The following is a 27,442-nucleotide window of genomic DNA, read 5'->3' as shown; positions in this document are numbered from 1 at the left end:
CTGGGTGCTGGTTCACACCGACTTAAACTTTCTAGCCGTAAACCACCTGAGTTAAAGGAAGTAAGTGAAGACATTCTACTACTCAGAAACAAAAACAAATTTCCTGTACTTTACATGAAATGCCACACCACCCCCCCAAAACTAAGAGGTACGTAGAATAAAAAACCCCATAAAGTGAAGCTGCAATAGTCCTGAAGTCAAGGTCTTAAGATTCTTCTACTCTGCAAGTCATAGTAAGGAAAACATATTTTTAACACCAAGAACGTATGAAGTAGGAACAGAGTTAGATCTCCCTTGAAAGGGGATTTTAAGTGGTAACAGCTGGTGACATACCTTAAGTTCTCGGAAGAAGATACTACTCCTGGCCCACTCGACGATGGAGAAGAGGGTTTGGTCAGCCATTTTGCACATAAGCCCAAACGTGCTCAGCTTTTCATGCTTGCTTCGGTTGGCCTGCTCTTGCTGCAAATAGGCCATGATTTTGGCCTGGACTTGAGGCTCATCTGGCTCACACTTCAGAAGTTCCAGGATCAGATGGGGGATGCTCGCCGGGGAGCTTGTCTGGTAACTATCCATGTAGGAATAGCCCATTATGGACTCTGGTGAGCTGGTGTAGGGGTCTGGGTACTCAGACTTGATGGCCCGGCTAGGAAAGTGACTGTAGGTTTGGTAACCTTGCAGGCTGCCGTGAGGTGGCATTGTCATGCTAATGGGGGATGTTACAAAGGGACTTCTGTCATAGTCTGTAGGAGGCAAGGCAGCGTGGTTCAGAGGTAGGCCTTTGGAGGCAGAATGGATGTTCTGAATTGCAGAAGAGATGGTGAGCTCAGAGGGCATTGCTTGGATCACCTGAGACATGGCTTCTAGCTTAAGTCCATTGGCTCGGATGAGGGCTTTCTTCTGTTGCTTTAGGGCCCTGTCTCTCTTGTACATTGGCCCAAATTTATTCCTTCCCCCACGCATTCGGTCAGCCCTTACCGCTGTGGGGAAATAAAAAAAATAAAAATAAAAATAAAAATAAAAGGAGTAAGGGTATAAATAAGATGCAAATTATTAACATTCTCTACATCTCCAAGTATCTAGGAATGCTGAAAATTGACCACAGGTGTTAGGTGTGTGGTTGTTTGCATTACAAAAGCCCACAAAGCTTCCCCCTTCTTCCCCAAAAAGCCAAGTCCTCTTTATTAATGAATTCTTTCCTTTGAGTGTTTGTCATCAAAAAAAAAAAAAAAAAAAAATTATTTTGGATGCATAGGGACATAGTAACCCTTTAAATTTCATAAATTCATAATTTCATAAATTTCATAATTCATAATTTCATAAATTTCATAATCTTTCCTACACACAGGAGATAACTTCAGATTGCTAAGAAAGAGTGTCACTTTCTATTACCAGAATTCTCTTTACAGAAACCCAAAGAGCTAAGAGGAAAAAAAGACCAAATCAACCCATTTCTGGATCCAACTGTGAATAGCCTCCCTTAGACTATCTTCCTCCCTCAAAGCTGTTTTGCCTAATTTGCTGCAAAAGGGTTGAATACGTGCTCTTCCTGGAAAATCATTTTCACCTGGACTTGATGAGCACACATCAGATAACCACCAGTTATTGTTTCTAAGGTAAGGAGGACTGGACATAATTAAAGCAATTAATTTCAGAAGCTGTCAAGACAAGCCCACCATCGCAGCGCTGCGTGGACTCTGGGACCATGTCTAATAAGTGAGTTAGCAGTTGTCTCCAAGCCCATAGTGGCCAATGGCAATTAGAAAGAAAACAGTGACTTCTGACAGCTTCTGATGTGTTGAAATTGCTGGAGGTTAAGTTTTTGTGCTTTTTATCTTAGGATTAGTATAGTATTAAAAATTTATTGTGAATGCTAGGTATCTAGGATATTGTGCAAGTTTTTCATCTGGATGATAATTTATCGAATATTCAACTGTTCCTTATCACTGCTAAGGAAGTATAGTTTATAGTTATGCCCCACGAGTGACTTACTAATACTTTTTAAGGTAAAGAAATGCAACCCTTTCCCCTCATTAAAAAAAAAGAAGAAGAAGAAATCAAGTGAGACACCATATGAAACCACATTTACTTGTGTGTGTTTTGTTTTTTTCAGTAGGCTCCCTGCCCAGTGTGGGGCTTGAACTCACAACTCGGTGAGATCAAGAGACCCATGCTCTACCCACTGAGGCATCCAGGCATCCCATATTTATTCTTTGACATTTTACCTTGTGAGTCTCCTACTATAGTATGCATCTCCCACAATATTTGGCTGTTTGGAAAATAATAAAGTGGTTGGTAATAAAGAAATTAATGAGCATTTCTTTCTTGATCTCGTTCTCCATCTCTTCCTAAAGCAAGACACAGTTAACAGTTCTAATCATAACCAAAGTGGCTACTTATATTGGGACATAATCTACAAGCACTTCGGCAGATTTGCCTGAAATCTTTTGAGCATTTCTATCAAGTCTGAGAGCCACATAACAGGAAAGCTCCAAACAAAACTAGCCTGTGCCTCAACGATCAAATAAAATGCACACTTGTATGTGGCAAATAAGTGATGTGTATCCCTGATTATTTTTTATTTGCACTAGAGTTGATCTGTGGAAAGTCAGTAGGCTGGAGGCTAAAAAACAGCAACACACCATAATAGTCCATGAACTACAGATTATTTACAGTGATCACATAATAACTTTACTCCCTGCCAATCTGTACATTGTAAGTACCAGTTCTACTCTCACAACATAAAATTTAACATGGCTTTTGGGGAACCACTATCTTATTCCTGTCAAACCAATGTTACTGATTTAATAGCTCATTATTTTTCATGTTTCCTACTTTTCAACTTCATTTTGCAGCTTTCGTTATTATCTTAAAAAAAAAAAAAAAAAAAAAAACGTGTTTTCCCACATTATCAAAAATGATACTCTCCACACAAGAAACTCCATTTCACAATTAAAGGCTGTAATTCTTGCCCAGGAGTCATGAAATTAATAGTAACAATTGTGACAAGGGAAGAATTTAAAGGATTAAAATCAGACTTCTACTAGATTTTTTACTAGAACATCCTGGTTTGAAAACGTCAAGTATTTTTTTTTTTAAGTTTTGCAAATTTTAAAAATTTGTTCTCAGTTGAATCGCTTTAGTCTTGTTTTTATCTAACCAGGCCTTTTTATTTTTTTAAATATTTTATTTATTTATTCATCAAAGACACAGAGAGACAGAGAGAGGCAGAGACGCAGGCAGAGGGAGAAGCAGGCTACATGCAGGGAGCCCGATGCGGGACTCGATCCCGGGGCCTCCAGGATCACACCCTGGGCCGAAGGCAGGCGCTCAACCGCTGAGCCACCCAGGGATCCCTAACCAGGCCTTTTTAGTGTCAAATCCATCTGCTCCCCAAACTAAGAATTTTTTAAAGGTGGGGGGAGGGAAACTCCAATATTTATAAGTTTTTTTCCTAGTAGATTTCACCAGTGTTTAAATGATCCTCAGACTGTTCTGCTGACAAAACATAAAAAAATATCTTACATTATTGTCCATGGTGTTAAAAGACTAGGAAAATAATGTTACCATATTGGAAGTACAATGTTATTTTAAATCCTATGTCCTTGGAGAATTTTAACAGGCAGTAGTCTCTGGCAGAAACTTACCTTCTAGTTTCATTCCAACACTTAGACATTTTTGAAATCGACAGTAAGGACAACGCTTTCTCTGTGTTTTATCAATTTGGCAGTTCTGGTTTTCTATACATGTGTACCTTTTATTATTTTGGACTGTTCGCTTAAAAAATCCCTACAAAACAGAGAAAATTGTGAGACATATTATAAATCTAACACCGTCTCTTCCATTGTTTCATTTTAAGGAAATCACCAATAAATCTTTTCATTGAACCAATGAGCCCTTCCGTGGCTCTGTGGTTTGTCTTACACTTTAACAAGACCAACCCTCCAAAACAGCACTGGGCCAAAGTGGAGATTTTTCTAGTACTGGAGTTATATTCCTAGAATTACAACAAATCTTAGGAAGATTTGGATACATACCACTTCATCTCAACAGTCAGAGAAAAACACATTCTATATTAACCAGTATCTTTTTAAATCTGTTTTCTTATTAACTTCATATTCCAGAAAGTTGCTCATGGAGATCTGTACTGTTTGTAAGCAGTGTGATAGAATTTTAGTGGCAAACCATTGTAAAATACCAGTGGAAAATCTGAATAGCAAAACACCCCAGATTTTTTTTTTTTTTTTTTTTTTACAAATGTCAGCACTAGATATGTTAAAAGCAAAAAGATTTAAAGAGTAAAATGGGAAAGTGTTCATAATTCCATTGGAATACATTCAAGTTGTAACTCTGTAAAAAAAAAAAAAAAAAAAAAAAGGTGAAACTAATGGCAAAGAAAAGCATGTGTAGCAGAGAGCTAAATTTTAGCAGTGTGCTTTTCTTGTATTGCACCCAAAAGAATTTATCAAAAACAAATTTTTGTTAGCTTCATAATATAATAACAGCTTTACCAGGATGGTACATTCTTTATGTTTATCCTACTAGCCATAAAGTGAAACGATCTTACTTTGTTACAGAGAATGAAGGGATTTTTCCTGGCAAAGGTTTAAGTATTTGTAATTGAGCTTTCTACTTTAAAAAATGTTGAGAAATACCAAGTATCAAGTTGACTGGGAATATATCAAAAAGATCTAAGATAAATTCTTGATCTATGGTTGAGATTATTATGAACAATATAAGTACATTTTACATATTAAAACTTCTTGCATTTAAATAGGTCATATAATTTATTTATGAAAGCCACTCTTACTATAAACTGAGATGTGGTTTCTTATTCTTTATGATATAATTTCAAAAAATCTTAAAAACTGTTTTTGGAATAAATCAGGATAAAAATCACACGGTTGAGAATGTAGACTTTTATCTGTGGATAAAAAATGTTTAGACTCGCAGCACAGAATACCCTGAAGTTAAAATATATTTAGGAAATACTTTGTCATGTTCCCTCTCAAGAACAACGGTGCTTTAAATATATATAAGTCAAGCAAAATCAATATTTAGGACTGTTAGAAAGAGAAGTCTTTCTACAGATACATCACTTTACTACCATAAAATATTTTAAAGCCACGAGACTGGCAAAGTTTTCTAAACAGCATACATTTTTTTTTTTTTTTTTTGCCTTTGGAATTAAATCAAACACATATTTCAAAAAATCATCTCCCTAAGACTAACTCTTTCTCTCATTTTTAATTGAGTCCAAAAAAAGACAGCCTAAATTTAGGTCTAAAAGGTAATCCAATGGTTTATTTTGGTTTTGAACCTTCTATTTGTCACATAGCAACGTGTAAGCAAACCTTGCAGCTTTCACAGGTGAGGAGCCCATAATGGTATCCAGACACTTTATCTCCACACACCGGACAGAGCTCTTCAAGATCTTCATCGTAAGAGTAATTCACCATTTTAAACTGAGACACTGAAACAAAAGAAATGTATACACATAGCTAATTAATTCACTGGGTAGGTTTTAATCCTGCAGTGAGAAAGCATTTTGGTTAATTAACTGGTGGGCAAACATCCCAGGTACAATATAAAATAAAAAACACTTATTTTTAAAACACCTAGGCACCCTGAAAAACTATTTTTATGCAATGAACATACAACATCTTTTGGACTCCACCAGCGTGCACTTCACTTCCTTCTCTCTCTCTTTTTTGTTTTTGTTTTTTTTTTTTACTTAAAAAGAATTCCAACTTCTGTTGTTAAGAATTTCAAACTGCCCACTGTGGAACGCCTCCTTTCACAACCGCCCCAGGCAGCAAATCAGGATGGAAACGCGAAAAGGCAGAAAGGGAACAACCTGGAACTCCTCTTAACGCCTGCTGAAGTCAAGACCCCAAAGTGTCCCCTGCGCCCAGAGGAGGGAAGCGGGCGACACCCGCTCCGGCCCTGCGGGGGGGTCCGAGGCTGCCAGCCCTGGCTCAGCAGGCCCGCGGCTGCGACCTGCAAAGCCTCGCCGCGCGCCCTGAAGCCCCGGGCGCCTGCCTCCCTGCAGCGGCCGCCCTGGAACCACAGCCCGCCGCTCCCCACGTTCCAATCTGCTGGATTAATTGAAACCTTCAGCTCCGCATGGACAGGGCTGCTGTTCTGCATACTTCCATCTCTCCGCATTTGAAAATCTGTAAAAAAAGATAATGCTAAAAAGGAGGAGAAGAAGGGAGGGCGCCCGGAAGACAGAGAGAGAAAAAAAGAGGAGGATGCACAGGAGGGTCTGGTGCAAAGTCCTGCGTCCTGGTCCTGCGTCGCCCTCAAGTCAGGTCCTGCGATAAAGTTCCCACGGTGCGGATCAGCAGTGCAAACCGGCGACACCTCGAGACCCCTGCTACGCAGCGGTGGGGCCTCCGGGCGCGCGCGGCCCGCGGAGGGGACCCAGCGCCCGCCTTCCGCCGGACGCAGCCCTGCCAAGGCGCCTTTGCAGCTAAAAGATGGATAAGCCGCGCGGCCAGGGCAGTGGCCGGGAGACCCCAGGCCAACACCCGCCCCATTCCCCTCCTGGGACCCACGGGGGCCCCGTCTGGGAGCGCGGACGGCAGGCACCTGCGGCTAAGGGCAGGTCCGCGCGCCCCGCCACCGTCCCGCGAAGCCCGGGGTGCACTCGCCTCTCGCCCCTCGCTCCTCGCTCGGCGACACACAGGCGCACACGCACGGCCCAGCTTAAGTTAATCAGTGGCATTTGCAGGGGGCGGGGCGGGAGGGGGCCCGGGGGGAGGGGGAGCCGACGGCCGGACAGAAGTTTCCTCTGATTTGTTTACCAAAAAGGAAAGAGAGAAGTGGCCCCCACCGCATCCCCAAAGTTCCCGGCCACTCCATCACCGTAATGCGGCCTCTTTGCCCAGGACGCCTTCTTTTTCTGTGCCTTTTTTCTTTTTTTTTTTTTTTCCTTAAATAATAATAAAGTTCTTTTTCACTTTATGGATTCTGCAGGCCTCCGGAAGGGGCCCCGGGGGAGGCGAGGTCACCGGCACCACCGGGAGGCTGGAGGCCGCGCACCGACCGGCCGAGTCCAGACGCCTCTTCCCGAGAAGCCTGGGGCTTCAACCCGCGTGAGTGAGCCCGAGTTTGGGGACCCGGGGAGGGGTCCCCCGTGAACGATGTTGCGGTGGAAGCAGGCGCTTGGGGCTGCGAACGAGGCAAGTGCGGGGATGCAAGGAGCGCGCCTGCCCTACGAGGTCGCGCCCGGGGCTGGAGGAGCTCGGGGGCTTGGAGGAGCTGAGGGTTCCAGAACTCGGTGAGCAGCCCCAGCTCTCCCCCAAACTTGCGTGTGTTAGGCTTGGGGTGGAGGGGGGGGACTGCACTCTGTGTCCTTTTCTATTCCCCCTTCGCCCAAGAAAGTAAACTCCTAACTTCGCACCTACGGGGCACAGCGAGGCAAACGTGTGCAGGAGGATGTGGTGCCCACCGCGGGGATCCAACCCCCCAAAGGACCGGGGCTGGAGGCGGGGGACCCTCTGGGACAAAGACAGAGTCCGGGTGGCTGGCTGGGGCACTCGCCGCTGTGCAAGACCCGGGCACCTTTCGGTTCCCCAGGTGCTGTACCCGGAATCCGTCAGGGCAAAGGAGCCCCTGAATTAAGGAACTGGGGGGACGGGGCGCCTCGTAAAGCCAAGGCCGCGGAGAGGCCAGCGGGGAAACCCGCCCCAGCTGCGCGCGCTCCGCTGTCCCGAAACCCAGTGGCGGGTCCTCCTCCTGCTCGGACCAGGGCGCGTCCCCGCCGGAGGCCAGAGCCAGGGTGACGGCCGCGTCCCCAGACACTCTCGGGGTGCAGGCCGCGGGGCCCAGAGGCACGCGCCCGGCCCTCCCTCCCCGCTCCGTTTTCGAACCCGGAGCTGAGCGAGCGGCCGCTGCCTCGTCCCGCGCCCGGGCACCGCGGAAGGCCACCTGGCTGCCCGGGGGCGGGAGGTCGCGTCCAGAACGCCCCTCCGGGACTCTGCAAGGCCACGACTGCGGTGGCATTTCCCTGCCCCCGCCCCCGCCCCCGCGACCCTCGCTGCGGCCTCCCCCACTTCTGGACGCGGCGTCTCTCTGAGCGTCTCTCCCCGAGTCTCTCGGAAACGCGCGCGCGCAGGCAAGAGGAGCAGAAACTTTCCTTTTGGACCCAAGTTCGCGCCGGCCTCGCGGGCGCCCCAGGGCGGTCCCCCCGGCCGTCCCCCTCCGCGGCCGCGGGCGGGGAGTGCGCAGCCCGAGCCCCTGGCGCCGGGTCCCCCGCGTCCCCACGTCGCGGGAACCCCAGGGGCGGGCGACAGTGCCTGTTTGGGGCAGCCGGGTTGCTCCAGCAGCCACGGCCGCCAGCCCTCGAGCGAGCCTCGGGGACCCCGCCGGCCGCCAGCCCGAGCCGCAGCCCCGCGGGGAGACGTCCGGGCCCCGGGCCCGAGCGCTGCAGGCGCGCAGCCCACCCGCGCCGCGGGGCGCACGACCCCAACCCCGGCTGGGGCTCGGCCCCCCGCCCCCGGCCCCCGGCCCTTGCAAGGCGGCTCCGGGGGGTTGGGGGGACGGCAGGAAGCCCCCGTGCGCCCAGGCCGGGCGGCCCGCACATCCTGCGCGCGGGCAGGGGCGAGGATGGAGGAGCGCCGGTGACTTTTCCTAGCATTGTTCCCTCCCCGGCCCGGAGCAACTGCGAGAAACTTCCGAAGGGCTCGGCCTCCAGGGCTGCAGCCGCGGCTCGGCCAGCACGGCTGGCTCGGGGCGGCCGCTGTCCGCGGCGAGGAGGACCGCATCCTCCTCCCAGCTCCCGGGCCGCAGCCGAGGCCCGAGGCCACGCCGCGGCCGCGCCTCCCTCCACCAGCTCGGCCACGCTCGCGCAGGGGGCGCGCCTGGGGTCGCCTCGGTCCCCCAGTTGCCCGAATTGCCGCGCGTCCCGGCGACCGCGCGGGCTCTTGGCGGTGCCCACGCGCGTTCGGGCGCCGCGGAGCCGAGGCGCTGGGGGCCACCGCGTCCTGCCCCTGCGCTCCCCTGCACACGGGAGCCGCCGCTCTCGGTCCCCCTGCGCCCAGAGACCGAGGACCTGCTCGGGGTTCCGGGAAGACGCTCCATTTCTCCGAAGGATCTTCTTATTCCGAAGCCTGCTTAGCCCGAAGCTACCCCCCACCACCACCTCCACCCCTACCCCCGCACCCCGGGTTGCCATAGAGCTCGGAGCCTCGCTTTTTTCCTAATTAGAAGCGGCCAATTAGGCTCGGCTTGCAAAACCTCCGCCCCGCATTGTTCAAGAGCCATAAACTTTTACGCCGGCCGCCGCGGGTGGGGGGCCCGGGAGCGCAGCGCGCAGCTCGGGGGCGCGGGGCGCGGGGCGCGGGGCGCGGCGCCTCCTTACCTTGCATGTTCTCCGGCATCTGCCCCTGCTCCCCATGCGACCGCGCCAGTCCCAGGGCTTCCGTCTCCACTTTGGGCAGCATGACCAGGCGGCCGCGGGCGGGGGCGGGGGCGGGGGCAGGGGGTCGGCGTCCGTCCGGAGGCCCGGCCCCTGGACGCGGGACGGAGGGGCGCCGGGGGTGCTCGCGGGGCGGCCGCTCAGGACCCCCGAGCCGCGTCCAGCCGCGCAGCCCCAGAGCCGCCGGCGAGCTGCCGGGGGGCGCACGGCGGGAGACGCGCCGCGGCGAGGTCGGCGTCCCGGAGCCTCGGTCTGGCTCGGCGAGGGCGGCGGCGAGGAGGGCGCAGCTGCCCGGGGCGCGGGCGGTGGAGGCGGCGGCGGAGCTGCTGCTGCTGCTGCTGCTGCTGCTCCTGCTCCTGCTGCCGCCGCGGCTGCCGCTGCTCCCGGACGGCTCGGGCGCCTCCCCCCCGCGCCCGCCCTGTGGCTCAGGATCGCCAGGGGTCCCTCGCTCCCCGCTCCCTCTCGCCTCCCCCCGCCCCTGCCCCGCTCTCCGCGTCCCTCCCGCTCGCTGTCGCAAGTGTGGAGTTGCGCGAAGTTCCGACCGCCCTCTCCTGCCCCCGTCCTCCTCCCGCGCGCCCGAGAGCGGCCCTCCCAGCCCCGAGGGCAGGGGCGAGCCGGGGAGGACCGGGGAGGTGAGGAAGCCGGGCTGGGGGGGATGCCGGGGAGCGGGGCCGCGGGTTCCGGCCGCGGTCGGACAGCGGCCGCCAGCCAATGAGGACGAGGCGCTCGCTCCCGGCCCCGCGCCGGCCCGAGCTGGGCAGCCCGCCCTGCCCCTCCCGCCCCGCCCTGACCCGGGCGGGGGATGCGCGGCGGCCGGCTCTTCCCGCGGGCGCGAGGCGACCTCTGTCTGAGCGCCGCGGCGGAGGCGGGGAGGCCGGGCCCGCGAGGCTCCCGTGCGCGCGGGGGACGCGGAGGGACGCGGGGCGGTGCGCGCGGGGCGGGGGCTGCAGGGCCGCTTAGACTCCCGCCCGGGGCGCCCGGGGACACGGGGCCGGCCCTCCGCGGGCCCAGGGTGGCCTCTCCAAAGGGCCGGCCTGCTCCCCGGGGTCTCCCGGCTCCGGGACCCCCTGGGCCTTCGGTCCGCAAGGGCCCCGCCGTGGGCGCCGCGCGGCCCGGCTCCCCGAGGAGACCTCAGCCGCGCGGCCGCGAGCCCATCGCCCGGCGGCCGAGGAGCAGCTCGCGCCCTCTCCCGCCCCGCCAGCCCCGCCAGCCCCTCGGCTCCACCGCAGACGCCCCGCCGCCTCCCGCCCAACAGCGCGCCTGAATCTTGCTGAAACTGTGTTTCCACGTTCAATGCAAAGACCGGGGCGCGAGGCTTTCCTCTTTTGCATTCTGGGGTCTCTGGTGGGACAATCCACATGAGGCCCAGAGGCCCAGCACTTTAATAAAGTTTTAAAGAACCATCTGCTCTGTAAGCTCGTGGGCCACCAGCCCAGCCACATCTTCAAAGTTTTCAGATCTCATCCCAACGAGATGAAAAACATTTTTCCCCCCCCCAGCCTCGTGACTGCATATGAAATGCCTCCTATGCAGTGTCTGCTGTGAGATCGGGTAATTATCAGAGTCCACCCACAAGGGGGTGAATTTGAATCTCAAAAGATCTGAATTTATTCTATTTGAATGGCCTAGAGATCACACATTCAAACTGCCCGGTCCAGTATTTGATGAATTGAAAAACACTCCAATCATCGCCATGATTAGTCTACACTTTTATATGAAATGGGTTGTTTGTCACCCACTGGTGTCTGGCAATTCAGATGCTGTTGGCTCTCTAAATTCTTTTTTTTTCCTTTTTTTTTTTTTTTTGTCATTTTGTTCTTCCATATATATTCAGAAGCTAAGTTATTTAAATCTCAGTTTTGTGGCATCATCAAACTTCATAAAAATGTCTCGACTTGGGAGGAGGGGGACTGTCCCTGAGTTTGTAAAGTGCAGTGGGCTGTAGTTGCCAAAATTAGTGACCCTTGAGACGCTGGGATTTCTGTGATAGTACCAAGTAGCATCGTCGATCCATTTTCAATATTACTAGTTGCTTTAAGTACCATCGTGAATTAAGCGTACATACATATACGTACGTAGTTCAGAAAAGGAAAGGAATTAACTCTCAGGGCTAGAATCAGTTTGTGTGCAGTGCACTGTGGATTCGGATGAACTCTGAAAATCAGTTTATTAGAAAGTCTTAGGAGTGCCCTTCACTACAGTCAAAGAGCTTATGGGGACATTTATGTTGCACCCTCACAAACACCAGGCTGGCAGCTATGAGGGACTCCAGACTCTTGGTCCTCAGAAGAAGCTTCAGGCTCTCAGTGCCAGAGGGACAGTCCTCTGGTTGGTAGAGCTGAAGGAAGAAGTTAGGAGAGCTGGAAGTAGACAGGGCCTGACGTATATTTGCAGCATGGTGAAATGCTCGCCTGGACTTGAGGCAGAGCCTGACCCAGCAGGGCCAACTTTGTGATCACCTTCCTAACCCAGCTTCAGCCCCAGAAGGGGCGTTTTTAGACCCTACTAGCGTCCTTTCAGTCCAAGGCCGTCTAGTCTCACCCCACACAACCCAAACCAGGAGTGATGGTGACAAAGGGCCAGCTGACGTTCATTTATCCCCTCCCTAAACCAGAGGAAGGGGGAGGGTGCATAAGGGCTGGTTACAAAAAGCCACCCTCTAAGAAAAGTAATGCTCACTTGTATCACAGAGGACAGGTCCCAGGCGCCTTGCCTTGTTCTGAGACTCTAGTCCAGGCTGTGGCGGGGAACCCAAGGGGCACGGAAAGCGCAGGAGGTCTCAAGCAGAGAGAAAACATGGGTGCTCCCGGCCTCCTGCTCCAGGGAGAGAAGTGTTCCCCAGGGTCACCCTATCCCAGATCCTCTGGGGACGTCCAGAGCCCTGTCTGCGCTGCACAGGGCGGAAAAGCTCCCCCTGGAACCGGTTCTAGTCAGAGACCTGAGGGCACAACTCACCTTTTAGCGGTTTTCTCCTCAAGGAGTTTAGGGGAGCAGTAAGTACCCCCTACTCTGGGGAGGACACAGGGGGCGGGGTGGCGGCACCAAGGCTTCAACACCAAGCTCACTGCCACCCTGCAAGTGCATCCTCTCCCCACCCTCTCAGTCCCCTCGTTTTGAATGTTCTGGGGCCCTGACCCTCCAGTCCTGCTGGGCCAGGGCCGCACCGGAGCCACCGACAGCCTGCCCGTGACCCGGGATGGGCCTGGGCATCCCTACAACACCCTCCCGGAAGGAGAGGGGGGCAGGAGGAGGTGCCCCGGGTGGGCCCCCTGAGGATGGTGCTAGGTTGCAGGGGCAGCAGCGAGGAAGAAGAGCCAAGTGGCGGAGGCAGGGGGGAGGCAGTGGAGGTGGGAGCAGGGAGCGGGGCCTGTGTGGTCTCCACGTTCGAGGCCCGCGGGGGTCCGGACCCACCGACAGCCCTGCGAGCGGCTTGGAACACCGAAGCCCCCCCCTCCGCCTGGGGCATCTTAACCCGGCGTCTCGGTGGGCGCACATTTAGGGACCCCCCCACCCCCTGCGGGGGACTTAGCTGGCGGCTCAGACCACCGAGCAGAGGCCGGGGGCCGGGGGAGGCGGTTGCGGCCGCAGCCACGATGCGCATTCCCGATTGCGTCCCCGCATCCCTCTGCCAACTTCTGGCAAACTTCTCGCCTCCCCCGCGCCTCCCCCCTCCTTCCGACGAGGCTGGTCTCCGGGGCTCGTCCTTCCCGGTCCTGACTTTGTCTTAAAGCATTGATTGACGGTTGCAATTATAAAGGATGATGGCTCGGGGAGGCTCCCGCAGCCTTGATGAGCCCGAGGAGCGCAGTCCTGGCATATTTTATCCAGGCTCAGCGTTACGGGGCCGTGCGCCCCACTCAGCCGGCCCGCACCCCCCACCCGCGGGCGTGTCACCCGCCGCCTCTGCCCCGCGCCTGCATCTCAGAGCGCGCGGGAGCAGCCTGCCCTTGACCTGCCCCGGGCACTGCCGGCGGCCCCCGCGCTTAACGCGTGCAGGCTGCAAAGGGAGCGGGCGGAGGCACGGGGTTTTAGGACTGGTTCAGGTGCCCTGGGCTCGGAAAATACAGGTGCCCACGTAGAAGTGCCAAGTGCCACCCATCCCGCGCGCCCGGGTCGGGGGTGCGGGTGGGGGGACTCGCACAGCTGCATTCTTGGAGGCAATTTCCAAAGGCCTCCTCCTTTGCTACTTTTTGGTGTTTTTAAGAAACCAGCATCATTACTCTTCTCGTAGCGTGTGTCTAGCTCTCAGCCTCAGAAGAAACCTAGATTTTGTTTTTTGTTTTTGTTTTCCGAAAAAGTCTCCACCAAGTGGCCCGGATAGCCGGAGGTGAAAGAGAAGCGAGCTTATCAGCCTCCTGAAAACTCGGGCTCGGCCTCTTTTTCTCCGCCCCTCCCACTCCAAAATCCCATCAGAAGCCACTGTTGCCTTTCTCTGAAAATTAAGTTTAGCAAGAGTTCCAGAGTCCCGCTCCTGAGCCCAGGGCTGGCCTATACACCCCCCCTCCCCTTTCCAGGCTCCCCCAGCCGCCGCCAGAGCACTTTGTTTTAAGATGAGAGGGGTTAAATTTCAGCACAGACCTACAAATTACCAAGGGGCACCGTATTGGCCGAAGCTTTGAAAAAATAAACTTGAATAGGTGAGAAGTCTTGCCTAGTTAAAAAAAAAAAAAAAAAAAAAAGACCCTTTCCTGGTACATGTGTAAGTAACTACTTGAGACCTCATCCACCCCAGCCGGGAGGGAGAGCAGGAGGAGAAACTGCCATCAATTTAGACGCACAAGCCCGGGAAAGACGTGGGTTAGGGGTAGCCAAAGGGGGATTGATTCACGATCACTAGGAGAGGACCCCAATATATCGTGGTCCCAACTTCACTGAGGGGGGAGTGACAAGGTGAAGCAATTATCCAGGTGATCTGGGCTCCTCCGGCCCCTTCCCCCTACCTACCTCCCACCCTTGCCCTAAAGGAAAGGTGAGGTTTTCGGAGGGTTGGGCCTGGATTATCGTAATCTGCATCTCTGTAAAAAAGAAGAGCTTCCCAAGTAGACCTTTTTGGCTTCATTTTCTTTGGAGGCTATTGCCCCAACCCAGGGGTCCAGGCGCGCCCCGCTTTGGTGTAGCCGGTGCCCCTCTCGAAGTGGGCGGGCAGATCCGGTCTGGAGCAGGGCGCTGGCGGGGGAAATACCCTTGGGTAGGTGGTCCAATCTAATCTAGCTCTTCCTCTGTCATTGAAATGGAGATGCGGGTCAGCCCAGCTCCAAACTGCGAGACGCCACTGTCGGAGCCACCCTGTCGGTCCTGGGGACCACGCAGCGCGGGGAGCAGTGTTCTGCAGGTCGGAGGGGTGCATGCAGGGTCCCCCCCCCCCAGCCCCCACCTCGACCCGGAGACTGGGAACTGATCTGGGCCACGGAGGCCTCAGGGCCACCGTTGCAGTAAGCCCCGCCGGATTGCAGGGGACCTGAGGGCAGGGGCTCAGCGCCGTCGAGGCCCTGGCCTTGGGAAAGCCCCCGCGCTGGGGCTTCAGTTCTTGGGATCAATGGGCTCAGGGCTGGGTCTGTCCACCCCTGGTGGCCCGAAAAGAAAGGGGGGGCTCGCGGTGGTCTGCTCGCCCTCCCGCCGGCGGTGCGAAGGGGGCCCCAGGAGGGGGCTAGGCGGTTGCAGGCTTGGGGTGCTGGCGCCTCCCCCAAGCTAAGGCCAGTGTGATGAGTAGGATGCGGTGGCCCGCGATCGCACAGGCTTTGGACCGTCCACCCCCCCCCCCAGGGTTTCTCCTCTGGAGACTGGGGATGCGCGTGGGGCACCTCGTGCGGGCTTCCCACGGGGTTTCTATTCAGTCCAGGGCAGGTGGCCGCTGGAGCAGGTGGGCTTGGGGGCCGAGGCTGTGGACGGCCGGGTCGGGGCACAGGTCAGCAGCCACTGCAGCAGCCGGCGCTGCCTCGGGGACCACCATCTACCTCCTTAGGAACACGCCCCGGTTTGTCAAAAGCACCTAAATACGGGGGGTGGGGGGTGGCTGTGTGTGCTCAGAGTGCTCAGAGCACCCCGTAAAGAAAAGGGCCTTTTCTCTCTGAAGTCGGTCAATCATTTTGAGTGGCTTCTCTGCCCTCCGCTGACCCACCAACTCCATCACAAATAGATGCTCCCCGAATGTTCTCTCAATTCCCAGGTCTGTCAGCGGCTGTGGAGTTGCCAGCATACAGCCCAGAACTGCAAGCGAAACTCCCCCCCCCCCCCTCCCAGACTCCAGAGGTCCTCTCCAGGAACCCAGAGCCAAAGACCCAAGGTGCCTTCCTACCTGCTTAGCTCTGCCCCAAGGCTCTCTTCTCCCACCCTGCTCCACCCTGCCCCCTACGCCTCTCCCCATCCCACCCTTCTGAATTCTGCTGGGATCTGAGGTCCACGGTGCAATGAAAAGAAAGATAAAGAGCCAATTCCAAAACCGTCTTCTTAAACCCAAAATGCCTTTCGGAAGAAAGTCTGAGTAGATAAACATTGTTTTTAATCATAATTCCTTTATGTCAACAAAGGCAAATCATCACAACTTTGAGGAAAGAGCATGGATTTCAGAATCACATCCACGAGTTCTGTTAATAGTTCACTCCCCTGACAGGGCAAGTGATGTTGGGCAAATCACGTGACCTTTCTGATTCACTTTTGTCATCAGTAAAATTGTCAACAAACTTTATAGTTGCATGAGACAGTGCCGGTAAAGCAACATATCATGCTGTTAATAAATATCAGTTCTCCTCTATGTTCATCTCTTTTCCTCTAACTTTACCCACACTCCTCTTTCTGCAAGGAAAATAACTAGGGAGGGAATCGCTAACCATTCTAGAACCATTTAAAATAAGATCCTTCCAGTGGGAAGTACTTGCTAATTTAACTGCAGCGCTTGACATAGTCCTCAGGGACTTAATTACACCCTCAGATAAAGCTGCTCACCAAACTGCTGCTGTTCACCTGTATTCAGATTATTTGGAGTTTAAAAGTTAAGTGTGTCTTTTCTTACTTATTACGTAAAAACACTCATATCAGAGCTTCCCAAAAGACTAAAAAGTGGCAGCCTTTAATAATTTGTCTGGTCAGGTTGAGTCCACCTGGTTCTTCCAGGCCTAACCTCTCAAGCTCACACTGGTTATATTTCAACTCTTCCCCGGGGGCCTCCCCAAACATCAAGGCCCCCACACTCCAAAAGCTCCTTGAAGCCAACTGGATTTCTCACAGAAGTTTTTGTTCCAATAAGGTAGAGAGTGAGGCAGTGCAACCCAAAGCAGTAGCTTTATCCTGAGGTAGGTTCTAGTCTTGGGGAGCAAGATGTCTGACTCCTGCCCTGCATAAAGCATCCCTGGAAGTGCTTGGGGAAGCTGGGCCTCCAGGGGGGGGTCTGTCCCAGAGCCCTTCTCTAGCTCATCTCAAGTTCAATGCTGAATTTAAGATAACCCTAGACGTTGTGTCTTGGGAGAGGCGTTAAGTAAAAGAAAAAAAGCTCCACCAAGCCCCTCTCTCCTCTCTGCCTCCATAAGTCTCTCTTGGTTTATTAGAAGTGATGTAAGGAAATCCTTTGGCTCCAGTTAGAACTTGTAGATCAAGGTCAGCAAGGAGAGTTTGGGAAGCACCCTGTTGGAGCTGGGCTGAGGCAGGGAAGGAGAAGAGGCATCAGAGTTTAGCTTCCTGGAGGGAACTGGCTGCCTAAGCCCAGCAGCAAGAATCAGAACACGGATTTGGGTGACCGACGTTCCTAACAGCACTGCAAATAAAGCCGGCCGGAGTTTGGGGTGGCATAACAGGCATTTTCCACCGCATGATGTCTACTTTCAGAGATCAGTATGGGCACAGAGCTTACTGGAGGTTATTGCTGGAATAAAATCAGATTCCGAGAGTGCTAAAGGGACTAGATAACCAGCTTTATACAGTGTCTCAAGAGCGTTTGCACTGTGTCTCATGTACTCCTAACTATGCAGACGGACGCAACTTCCTGTGGACACTATACAACAGCATCCTGAATGGGTATAATGTCCATAAATGCACTTAATCTGAAGAATTACGTGAATTTAATACAAATCAAAGCAATAATGTTGAGCACGTTGCAGAAGAGTCATTAAATACTTGTTACATGACATGTTTCAGGCCGTTCAGATTTGGCTCTTTTGTTAATATGGACAAATACTTTATTCTTTCTTTTTCTGTTTCTCTCTTGTGCTCTCTTATGTTACTACTGTATATCATCAGTGAAATTGCCCCATTTGGGAAAAAGAAAAAAAAAAAAAAAAACCCACCTAAGCCAGAAACCAAGAACTTGGACAATGTCCCAGAACTAGTTAACTTTAAGGGAACAATCTGGTTATAACCCGAAGTCTGCTGCTTTTACACCACACTGTGACTATTTTGCAGGTAGGCAGAGGGAGCAATGGTGTCTTATTCCCACTTTTCTGTAGGAGTACAGACATCTGTACACAGTTTTCATGGAACCACCAGTGCGCAGAGAAGGAGAATGTCATGGCCACCCAGGACCCACAGAGGCAGCACAGAGGCACATGTGTTAGTACAACACAACTGAATTAATGTGGAGTGGGGAACCCTGAGTGATCTCTACCTGCCTTGGCCTCGGTCTTGTGAACCTCTCCCCACGCCATCCTGATGGGCCACCTGTGCCACTGCAGGGACGGGCACCCTCTACAGCTGCACCTGCGTATTCTTGTCGCCGGGCCTGCCCTGGCCAGTCAGAATCCCAGAGGCAACTCCTCTTAGGGCCGGGGTCAGTCCCAACTGTGCAGACTGAGGGCTCACAACGTCCCCTTTCTCTGGCAGCCCGTTGGGTGCCTGGTCTGTCCAAGAAGCCCCCAGGAATGACCTTGGGGGCCACCCCGGGCGCAGATGGAATCCCAGGTACTGGGAGGGAGAGCGCGGGGCCTGGACCGGCCCGGGCGAGCACCAGCTCCGGAAGGAGGTTTCTTTGACCGGAGAATTGGCTGCGATCTGCTCGTCCCGGGACCTGGGGAGCTTTAGGGTGTGGGGGTCGCCTCGCCGAGCGCCGCACCCCGGAACTTAGCAGGCCCTGGGGGGGCCACGTCGCGCAGGTTCTGGCCCTCTGGGACCCGGACGCCCCACGCCCGTGGGTTCCAGCCCTCCGCGCGCCCGGGGCGCACCGCCCTCCGTCCTCGGCCGGCCCGGCGGCCTGGGGCCCCGCGCGGTGCCTGGGACGCGGCGCGGAGACCGGGGCGGGGTCGCCCTCCGCGGGTCGCCGCGGCTCCGGAGGGGGGGGGGAGTCGGCGGAACTCGACCAGATGCACCACTTCGGGACACCCCAGCCCCGCCCCGCAGCCCCCAGGCCCCCTGCCCGCAGCCTCCAGGCCAACACCCCCTCGCAGCCCCCAGGCCCCTCCCCCCTGCAGCCCCCCAGGCTCCCCCAGGCCCCGCCCCGCAGCCCCAGGCCCCTCCCCCTGCAGCCCTCCAGGCTCCGCCCCGCAGACCACCCCCGCAGGCCCCTCCCCCGTGCAGCCCTCCAGGCCCCGCCCCGCAGCTCCCCAGACCCCGCCCCACAAGCCCCCTCGCAGCCCCCAGGCCCCCCCCGCAGTCCCCCGCCCCCACCCCGCGCAGCCCCAGGCCCCACCCCTGCAGACCCCAGGCCCCGCCCCCGCAGGCCCCAGGCCCCGCCCCCGCAGACCCCAGGCCCCGCCCTCGCAGACCCAGGCCCCGCCCCCGTGCAGCCCTCCAGGCCCCGCCCCGCAGCTCCCCAGGCCCCGCCCCACAAGCCCCCTCGCAGCCCCCAGGCCCCCCCCGCAGTCCCCCGCCCCCACCCCGCGCAGCCCCCAGGCCCCACCCCTGCAGCCCCCAGGCCCCGCCCCCGCAGCCCCCAGGCCCCTCCCGCAGCCCCCAGGCCTCGCCCCCGCAGCCCCCAGGCCCCGCCCCCGCAGCCCCCAGGCCCCGCCCTCGCAGACCCAGGCCCCGCCCCGCCGCTCCCCAGGCCCCGCCCCACAAGCCCCCAGGCCCCGCCCCCGCAGCCCCAGGCCCCGCCCCACAAGCGCCCCCCATCCCCATCCCCAGCCCCCCCCCCCCCCCCCCGGCCCGGCTCCAGCGGGCTCTCGCCCCGGGAACGCGCCGCCAGTCCCGCCGGGAGGGGGTGGGCGTGAGCGCGCGCGGCCGTTTTGCAGGCGAGAAAGACCTGAGATGCTTCGGTCTCTCTGTGACCTGCTTGTGCTCGCTTTTGCTTTTTATCTGCAGAGCAGCCGATTCTCTGTTGCGCTCTGATTGCTTTCCTCGTGTTTTCTTTTTCGTAAGTACAGATTTTTGGGGGCGGGGGTGGGGGGAGTCACCATTTCCTCAATGCATATACTATAGGGTGTAGTGGCCCATAAAAAAGCAATCTCTGCACTCAGTGGAGTCAGCTGGTTATCAAGGGAGAAGGAGGAAAAGCCCAAGCCTTGATTTGGCTTCTTGTCTCAGCAGCGGAGCTGACTCGGGAGCTCCTGACAGGCCCCTGCGAATTCGCAGGGAAATTCCAGTTCCAAAGCCCAAGAAAGTGCTACAGGAAGGGGCACAGGCCCTTCCAACGCTAAGGGAAAGGAAGGAGGGCATGACTGCCAGCTGACTAATAGTTACAGGCCACTGGAAATCACTTCCTTTTAGTCCTTTACTTTTAGGATTAATTGAATGTATTCTTGCTGTAACACTAACATTTTTTGTTCTTCTTAGAAATGAAAATTAGCTTTATTTACCTCCATTTATAAAAGCAACCCACGCCCATTATTTCGAGAAACAGATAATAACCCTTAAATTCTAATCCTTAACGATGGTGTGTGTGTGTGTGTGTGTGCACATGCATATACATACATATATATTTCCATATATATTTATTTATTAAATACATATATTGAAAATACGTGGATTTTGCGTGGCTTTTACTTATCAGAAAAACAAAAGATACTCTATAGTGTCTGCAATCAATGAGACACCATAGTGTGGTATGGCTTGAGGCTTTACGAATATCTGAAGCTATTTGTTAACGTTTGATCAATGATGCCTCCATATGGTTAGCTCGTTTCAAGTTGTTCAAATTGTAGCTTATTATCTCTGATTAGAAATTATCAGAAAATATTACTGATGAAATATATATATTATGCATGTTTGTTTCTGTTAGAGACTAATGAATGGACGTCCAAAAACAGTGGATATAATGAATAATATTGAAATACCCATTTGCTTTTTTTTAACTTTAAGAAAGATAAATGGGGGATCCCTGGGTGGCTCAGTGGTTTGGTACCTGCCTTTGGCCCGGGGCGTGATCCTGGAGTCCCGGGATCAGGCTCCTTGCATGGGGCCTGCTTCTCCCTCTGCCTGTATCTCTGCCTCTGTGTGTGTGTGTGTGTGTGTGTGTGTGTGTGTCATGAATAAATAAATAAAATCTTTTTTAAAAAAAGATAAATGTGTGATACATACATGGGCTTATGTGCTTTTAATAGACAATAGGAGAAGCAATGGCTTATAGTACTAAACATCAATGAGTTTAAATTACATGAATTAATGTAGTAGCAGAATAATAAATGGATGATAAATAGAGCAATTCCTACTTACCAATAGGTGCAAGTCCGTGCTTTAGAGAATCTTGCAAATTTCCAGTATCCGAATTAGACGACATTCTTAGTAAAACTATAGGCGATCCTTTGGTTTAACGCAGAAATCATTGAGTATAAGAAAAAGTGCAGCTTGTAAAATTTTGTAGCCCTTGGGAGGTCACACAAGACTACAGTAACCTTTAGTGAAAGTTAAAAAAGTAGCAAAAAAAAAAAAAAAAAAAAAAGAAATCTAAGAATTCAAAAAGTTACAAGTAAGTCTTTCCCTGGACTCTGTACTTTTTCCAGCATTAGTGGCCTGCTGTAAACCATGTATCCAGTTACATGATGGTTTCTAATCAGAAGAATGGAAACTTTTGATAGGCTTAGATGCATCACATGACTCTATGCTAGTTGATAAGAGGACCCTGTTATAAAGTGACAGCAAAAGAGATAAGAACTCCTGGCAGATAATGGCAAAGAAATGATTAACTCAGAAGTGGAGAGGTGCTATGCAGCACAGAGAGTGGAAAGTTGTAAAACTGAGGGGTCAGAAGATCATACTTGGTGGATAAAACTCCAAACCAACTTAAATCTACTAACTAAACTTAGGCTTGTGTCATACCCTCTTGATGTCATCACCTCTTTGCAAAGAGGAGGACAGGCGTAGCTCTTCTGACCTCTGTAAACATATTTCAGATGATAACATTAGGACACATTAATTCTTTAAATGATGACTAGAGATATGATTGACACTTTAAAATACTACAGGTAGCATTTCCAATCTTACGGTCATTTATTTAATCATGTGTTGTCAACCAACTTTTTAATCACACCTCTTCATTAGCTGCAGAGTTAATCTTAGTTTGTTTGTACACTGGTCAGTTGATGAAAAGGACAGCCTATCTCTTTACTCCAATAAAGTAAAAAACTTATACTTTGAGGTTAGTGCTGGCAAAGTGATGAATGTATAATACATTTTCCATGATTTCAAGTTATTATTCTCTGCTTGAATCCACAGGAAAAAATCTGGATTACTTCGCCATGAAAGAACTATTACTAAAATGACCAACAGTAGTTTTAGGTTCTTGTTAAAGATCCCTATTGTTCTTCAAGGTAATAAACTATGGATTCTTATAATAATGCATATCTTTTCCCATGTTGTGGAGCAGTTTGGTGTTTTCTTGTTTGTTTTGATTTCTCGAATGAAGCAAACATTTTTCCTATTGTATTTAGATTCTAGTTTAAAAACTCAAAATGTTTATGTACAGCATTTTTCTGTTTAGAGATTCTATTTAGAAAACTCAAAATGTTTATGTACAGCATCTTTCCCATCAAAATTATATTTTCTTGGATTAGATTTCACTGCATATAATAGAAAAGTCAGAATAAGGGTGGTTTAAATAAAATCTTAATTTTTCTCTTAGAAGTCAGATGTAGACAATCCAGGGATGGTACAATAGCTCTACAAAGTTGTTCAGAACCTGATTCCTTCCATTTTACTATCTTTTATCTCTTGTCTTCATGTTTCAGAATGGCTGCTAGAATTCCAGCCATCATTCCATACCAGGAAGCAGTATGGAGAAAGGGCAGAGAACGCATACTTCTTTTTAGGGACATTTCAGGAAAGTACCACATAAACACTTTGCTTATATCTCACTATGCAGAAATCAGATACATACTTACCTTTAGCTGCAGGGGAGGCTGGAAAGTGAAGTATTTTAGATGTACAAGCATTTCAAACTAAAAAGGATTTGGCGATTATAATTATCCATGTTAGTTCTTTGCTTTTTTCTTTTTTTTTTAGAGGTTTTATTTATTTATTTGATTAGAGAGACAGAGAAAGTGTGAACAGGGGGAGGGATGGAAGGGAAGGGAGAGAATCTCAAGCCCACCCCACTGTAAGTGCAGAGCCCCACTCGGCTCTATCCCAGGACCATGATCTCATAGTCCTCAGAAACCAAGAGTCAGCTGCTTAACATAATGAGCCACTCAGGCACCACTGCTGTTATTTTTAAATAATCAAACAATAGGGACACCTGGCTGGCTTAATGGGTAGAGGATGTGACTCGTAACGTTGTTGAGTATAGAGCTTACTTTTAAAAAAATAATTAAAATAAAAAAATATTTATAAAAAGTAATGAATAATCAAACAATAATATGGCCTCAATACTAGAAATGTACCTATAATATAGGTATGAAAGGATATATGACTGCGAAACAGCTCTTCTCTTAACAGTTAGGAGGACCCCAAAATATTTTCACTTCTGTGAATTATGAGTATTTACTGTATTCAAAATTAAAATTGAGAAAGTGAAAAGTTATTGATTTATAAATATACTAATTTATTTTTATTAAAACATGTTAATATGCATAACACATGTTAAATTAGAAATAACCGTTTTTCAAAATAAAATAATTCATAAAAAGCATTTTCAGAAGTCTTTTTAATGTCTCTCTATATTTTTTAAGGTTTTATTTATTCATTTGACAGAGAAAGAGGGAGAGAGAGCACAAGCAGAGGTAGGGGCAGAGCTAGAGGGAGAAGCAGGCTCTCTGCTGAGCAGGGAGCCAGAGCAGGGCTTCATCCTGGACTACGGGATCATGACCTGAGCCAAAGGCAGACACTTAGCTGATTGAGCCACGCACGCGCTCCTCATATCTACCTTATAGAAAGTTGGTTCTCATATCTGCTTCTGCGTTCAGCCCTTAGCAATATATTATCTTGGTTGAAGTATATATTTAGAAAATATGGTCTTCAAGATATGAAGTTAGAAAAAGGAGGACTACTACAATAATTGTAATAATTTTTTCAGATAATTATGGATTTTTTTTCTTCAAAACTACACCAAAACTCCACAAGTAATATCTTCTTAAAGATTAGTCGAAATGTGGAATCTGAAACCATATTGTGAACTTTCTGTGCTCTATGACACTAAAATTCATTGACTTATTTTATACTTCAAATACACCCTTTACCTATGCATGATTTTGTTGCATCTTACATTGGTAATTTGGAAAATGTAGGTTCATCAAATCTGACAAACTTTCCAAATGTCAGCACATTTCGTTATAGAGTATCAAAAATTCTATTTGTGATTATTACTACTGATCTCATCAAAAGTCTTTAAAATCCTGCAAAGCTGTCAAACTCACAGTGGAATATACAAATTTTCTTAAATCCAAATTTTCATTTGTAAGCCTGAATTTATCAATGGGGAAAAGTACCATCAGTCTGTTTTGTTTTTTTTTTTCCATGAAGTAACAGGTTCCTTCATATTTGAGAATTTTCTCCAACATACTCATGTCTAAATAACCACAGATTGTCTGTCTCTCATTCTTAAAATGTAAAAATAACATTCCATTTTAAAAAGCAGCTAGGTCAGCTCCCCATTTGAACAATCACATCGGTACTTTTCCTAGAATCAACAACCATGTTTTGACTTGAGCCTTTAATGTTACTTGAAGAACTTGAAGAACTACAAGCAGAACATTAAGGGAGAAATTCACGTCTTATGGCTCAGCTTGATTAGAGATGCGTTTTGCTTTATGAAGTAGCTGTCTTCTTGAAGGGTTACGTGGTAATTGCCTTTTACAACCCACCTCGTATATTCATGCCCTAGTTGTTCTATGGTTAGAATACAACATTTGGAATTTTTCATAAAACAAAATGGTCTGTTAATTTCATCTGTTTAATTTTTTTTAATTCAATTTAATTTTATTTTAAGATTTTATTTATTCATGAGAGACAGAGAGAGAGAGAGAGGCAGAGACACAGGCAGAGGGAGAAGCAGGCTCCATGTAGGAAGCCCGATGTGGGACTTGATCCTGGGACCCCACGGTCACGGCCTGAGCTGAAGGCAGATGCCCAACTGCTGAGCCACCCGGGTGCCCCAATTTCATCTGTTTTAAAAACACACTTTTGTATTTATATTTCTGTGAAATTGTGGGTATGGAAGAAATCAGAATTGAATTAAAATGGATGATTTCTCCTCTTGTCAAATACTATGAGCCCAGGATGCTGAAAAGAGGCACATTGAGATTCTATCTGTGAATAGAAACTTTCCTCTCATAGGCCCTCCCTTCCCCTTCTCCATACCCAACCGGGGGTGCCTGTCCCCAGTGTATTGTGAGGGATTCGCAGGACCTGGGGGAACTGGATCCTTCTCGCAGAAACCTATGCTTTTAGCTGTTCTTATGGCTTTTAATCTCTTTGAAACAAATGTCAAGATTATTTAAAAATATACCTCCACGTACCTTGGGGATACATTGTCAGTGGGTTAGAAGACTGGTTTCTGGATAAACAATTTTATTCATTGTCTTTGTGGCCATAAAGTTGGAAAACTCCACAATGTTTCTCTGAGCTTTTGAAACTCTTTAGATGGAAAGACTTAAAAAAAAAAAAAAAAAAAAGAAAGAAAAGAAAGACTTTGTGTTGGTGAGGGGCGTGCCCACGTAGTTGTATCTCTGGCCCAGGACCCTGGAAGAAAAGGTAAGTGAATAGAAAGGTGCCTACATATATCTAAAGGGACTATGTATGTTCCCTTAATGACCACATTATAATCTAATTAGATCAGTTGCTTAAATCAGAGTGTCAATGATGCGAAAGTCCGAATTTTTCATTCCTATGGAAGAAAAAGTTTCATAAAGGAAAAAGCCATTTGCAGGATCCCCCGGACACCTGTTCTCTCCAGCTAGCAGTGAGAGAGCAGGGCCTCGATTAGGAAGGGACGCCCACCTGCAGTCACTGTATGGTCAGTAAAGAGGTAAGGGACCTTCTCTGAAATCCCGATCGGATTAGGCTACTGGGTCACTTAGAGTATAAACGTATGCCTCTAGCGAGTTTCACTGTTAAATTTTAGATTTTATTTTATTCTTTTAGGTTTCGGGTAGAGAATTTGCTTCTATCAGTGATCAAAGGCCACACAGATACATTTTCAAACCTTCGGGTGGTCTTAAACAGTATTAACATCGACGCTTCTTTTGAACTAAGCAAATGGGGTGTGTATGTGTGTATGCAGGTCGTTTATAACTTCATATGTGGACTTTTGTTGTAACACAATTTCATACATTATGGAATAGATTTAGTAGTCATTGTCTGAAGGTTCACGTTACAGTTTATGATCCCTTTTTTTTCTTTGTTGTTTATTCTGAGTACTGTTATGTTTCCGTCTCTCCCTCTTGCCTTTCTTTATTTCAGTTGAAATATTGGAATATAACTTCCGAGTGAAAAACATGCTTTGTGGGGAGAGACCAGATGGAAGTGAAATAAGAATAAAGAAGGTTTTCTCTCTCTCCCCGTCCCCTGCCTTTTAGCTGTGCTGTTGGCTCCGAACCCGGCCTGATGCAGACTCCCCTCTGTATGGGATTGGGTGACTTGAGGTCTGGGTGAATTCTGGAAGTCAGGGTGAGCGGTGGCCAAAGCCGTGACTGTGCTCCTCAGGGGTGCTGGAAGGGTCCCCAGTTAAATATTCACACAGCCTCATCAAGGTGAGATTTTGTTGAAGAGACCTGCTCATGGAATGTGGGTAGTTTAAAACTGGTGCTGGTTCACACGAAGTGAGGAAATTGGTGACTCTGGCTGCCAGTGGGGCAGGCATTTGGTAAACATGCTGTTTTTTCCTCTGAGCTTTAAGGTCTTTTGTGCACATAACCAACCCAGTCTACTTTGCATTGACACCATGGTAGGCATTATTTAATTTTTTCTGCTAAATATATAGTGAATTTCAAAATATGATTTTTATTGACGCCCATGACTATTAATTTTATTTTGTCTATTTTTTTCCTTAAAATTTTACATATTTTTAAGTAATCTCTACACCCAACATGGGGAACAAACTAGAACCCTGAGATCAAGACTCACATGCTCCACCAACTGAGGCAGCCCGGCGCCCCAACCAATGACTACTAATTTTAGATGAAAATCCAGAAAGGCGGGGGCATCTGGGCGATTCAGTGGTTGAGCATCTCTGCCTTTGGCTCAGGGAGTGATCCTGGGGTCCTGAGTTTGAGTCCTGCATCAGGCTCCCTGCATGGAGCCTGCTTCTCCCTCTTCCTATGTCTCTGCCTCTCTCTCTCTCTCTCTCATGAATAAATAAATAAAATATTTAATAAAAAAAGAAAATTCAAAAGGGGCATATATTTTCATAAGCATATTTTATACCTGTAACTACTTGGAAATATATGGGTCTTCTTTTCTACATGCCAAAATGTTTAACATATTATTCAATTCATAAAATAGCATTGTCCATCAGCTTCTCAACACTCTGAGGATGCAATTGTGTTTCCCTGGGAGACCAAGCAGTTGTGCTTGGTGGATGCAACCTCTCCGAGCATGAGAACACATTCTGAGATCATGATACAAACGAAGGCGGTAGTTAAGAACCTGAGACTTGGGATCAGAAAGTTCACAACTCCTGTCCCTGCTTTGTCCTTTACTCAGGGGCAAAGTAATACTTGACTTCCTTAA

The 27,442-nt window shown here is 50.1% G+C and overlaps 1 protein-coding gene across 5 annotated transcripts in view; it reads right to left on the bottom strand.

The window, feature by feature from the left end:
* Positions 1–21,265, bottom strand: part of NR5A2 (nuclear receptor subfamily 5 group A member 2) — a 138,371-nt gene extending 117,106 nt beyond the window's left edge. For 2 of the 5 annotated variants that reach the window (XR_005988781.1, XM_041760531.1), the window contains exons 1-4: positions 9,368–10,212; positions 5,355–5,473; positions 3,648–3,789; positions 334–980 (exon numbers count right to left, since the gene is read on the bottom strand). Coding sequence is in view for 4 of the 5 variants with exons in the window: in XM_041760531.1 (XP_041616465.1) it covers positions 334–980; positions 3,648–3,789; positions 5,355–5,473; positions 9,368–9,449 (990 nt within the window). In the remaining variant the exon portion in view is untranslated. Of the gene's footprint in view, positions 1–333; positions 981–3,647; positions 3,790–5,354; positions 5,474–6,594; positions 6,865–9,367; positions 10,213–20,995 lie in introns of those variants that run through there. The other 3 variants (XM_041760558.1, XM_041760550.1, XM_041760543.1) reach the window with 3 other exon arrangements.
* Between the last annotated feature and the right edge of the window lie 6,177 nt (positions 21,266–27,442).

Source organism: Vulpes lagopus, chromosome 1, assembly GCF_018345385.1.
Source record: "Vulpes lagopus strain Blue_001 chromosome 1, ASM1834538v1, whole genome shotgun sequence".
Lineage (NCBI taxonomy): Eukaryota > Metazoa > Chordata > Mammalia > Carnivora > Canidae > Vulpes > Vulpes lagopus.
This window is presented reverse-complemented; position numbering and strand designations above follow the sequence as displayed.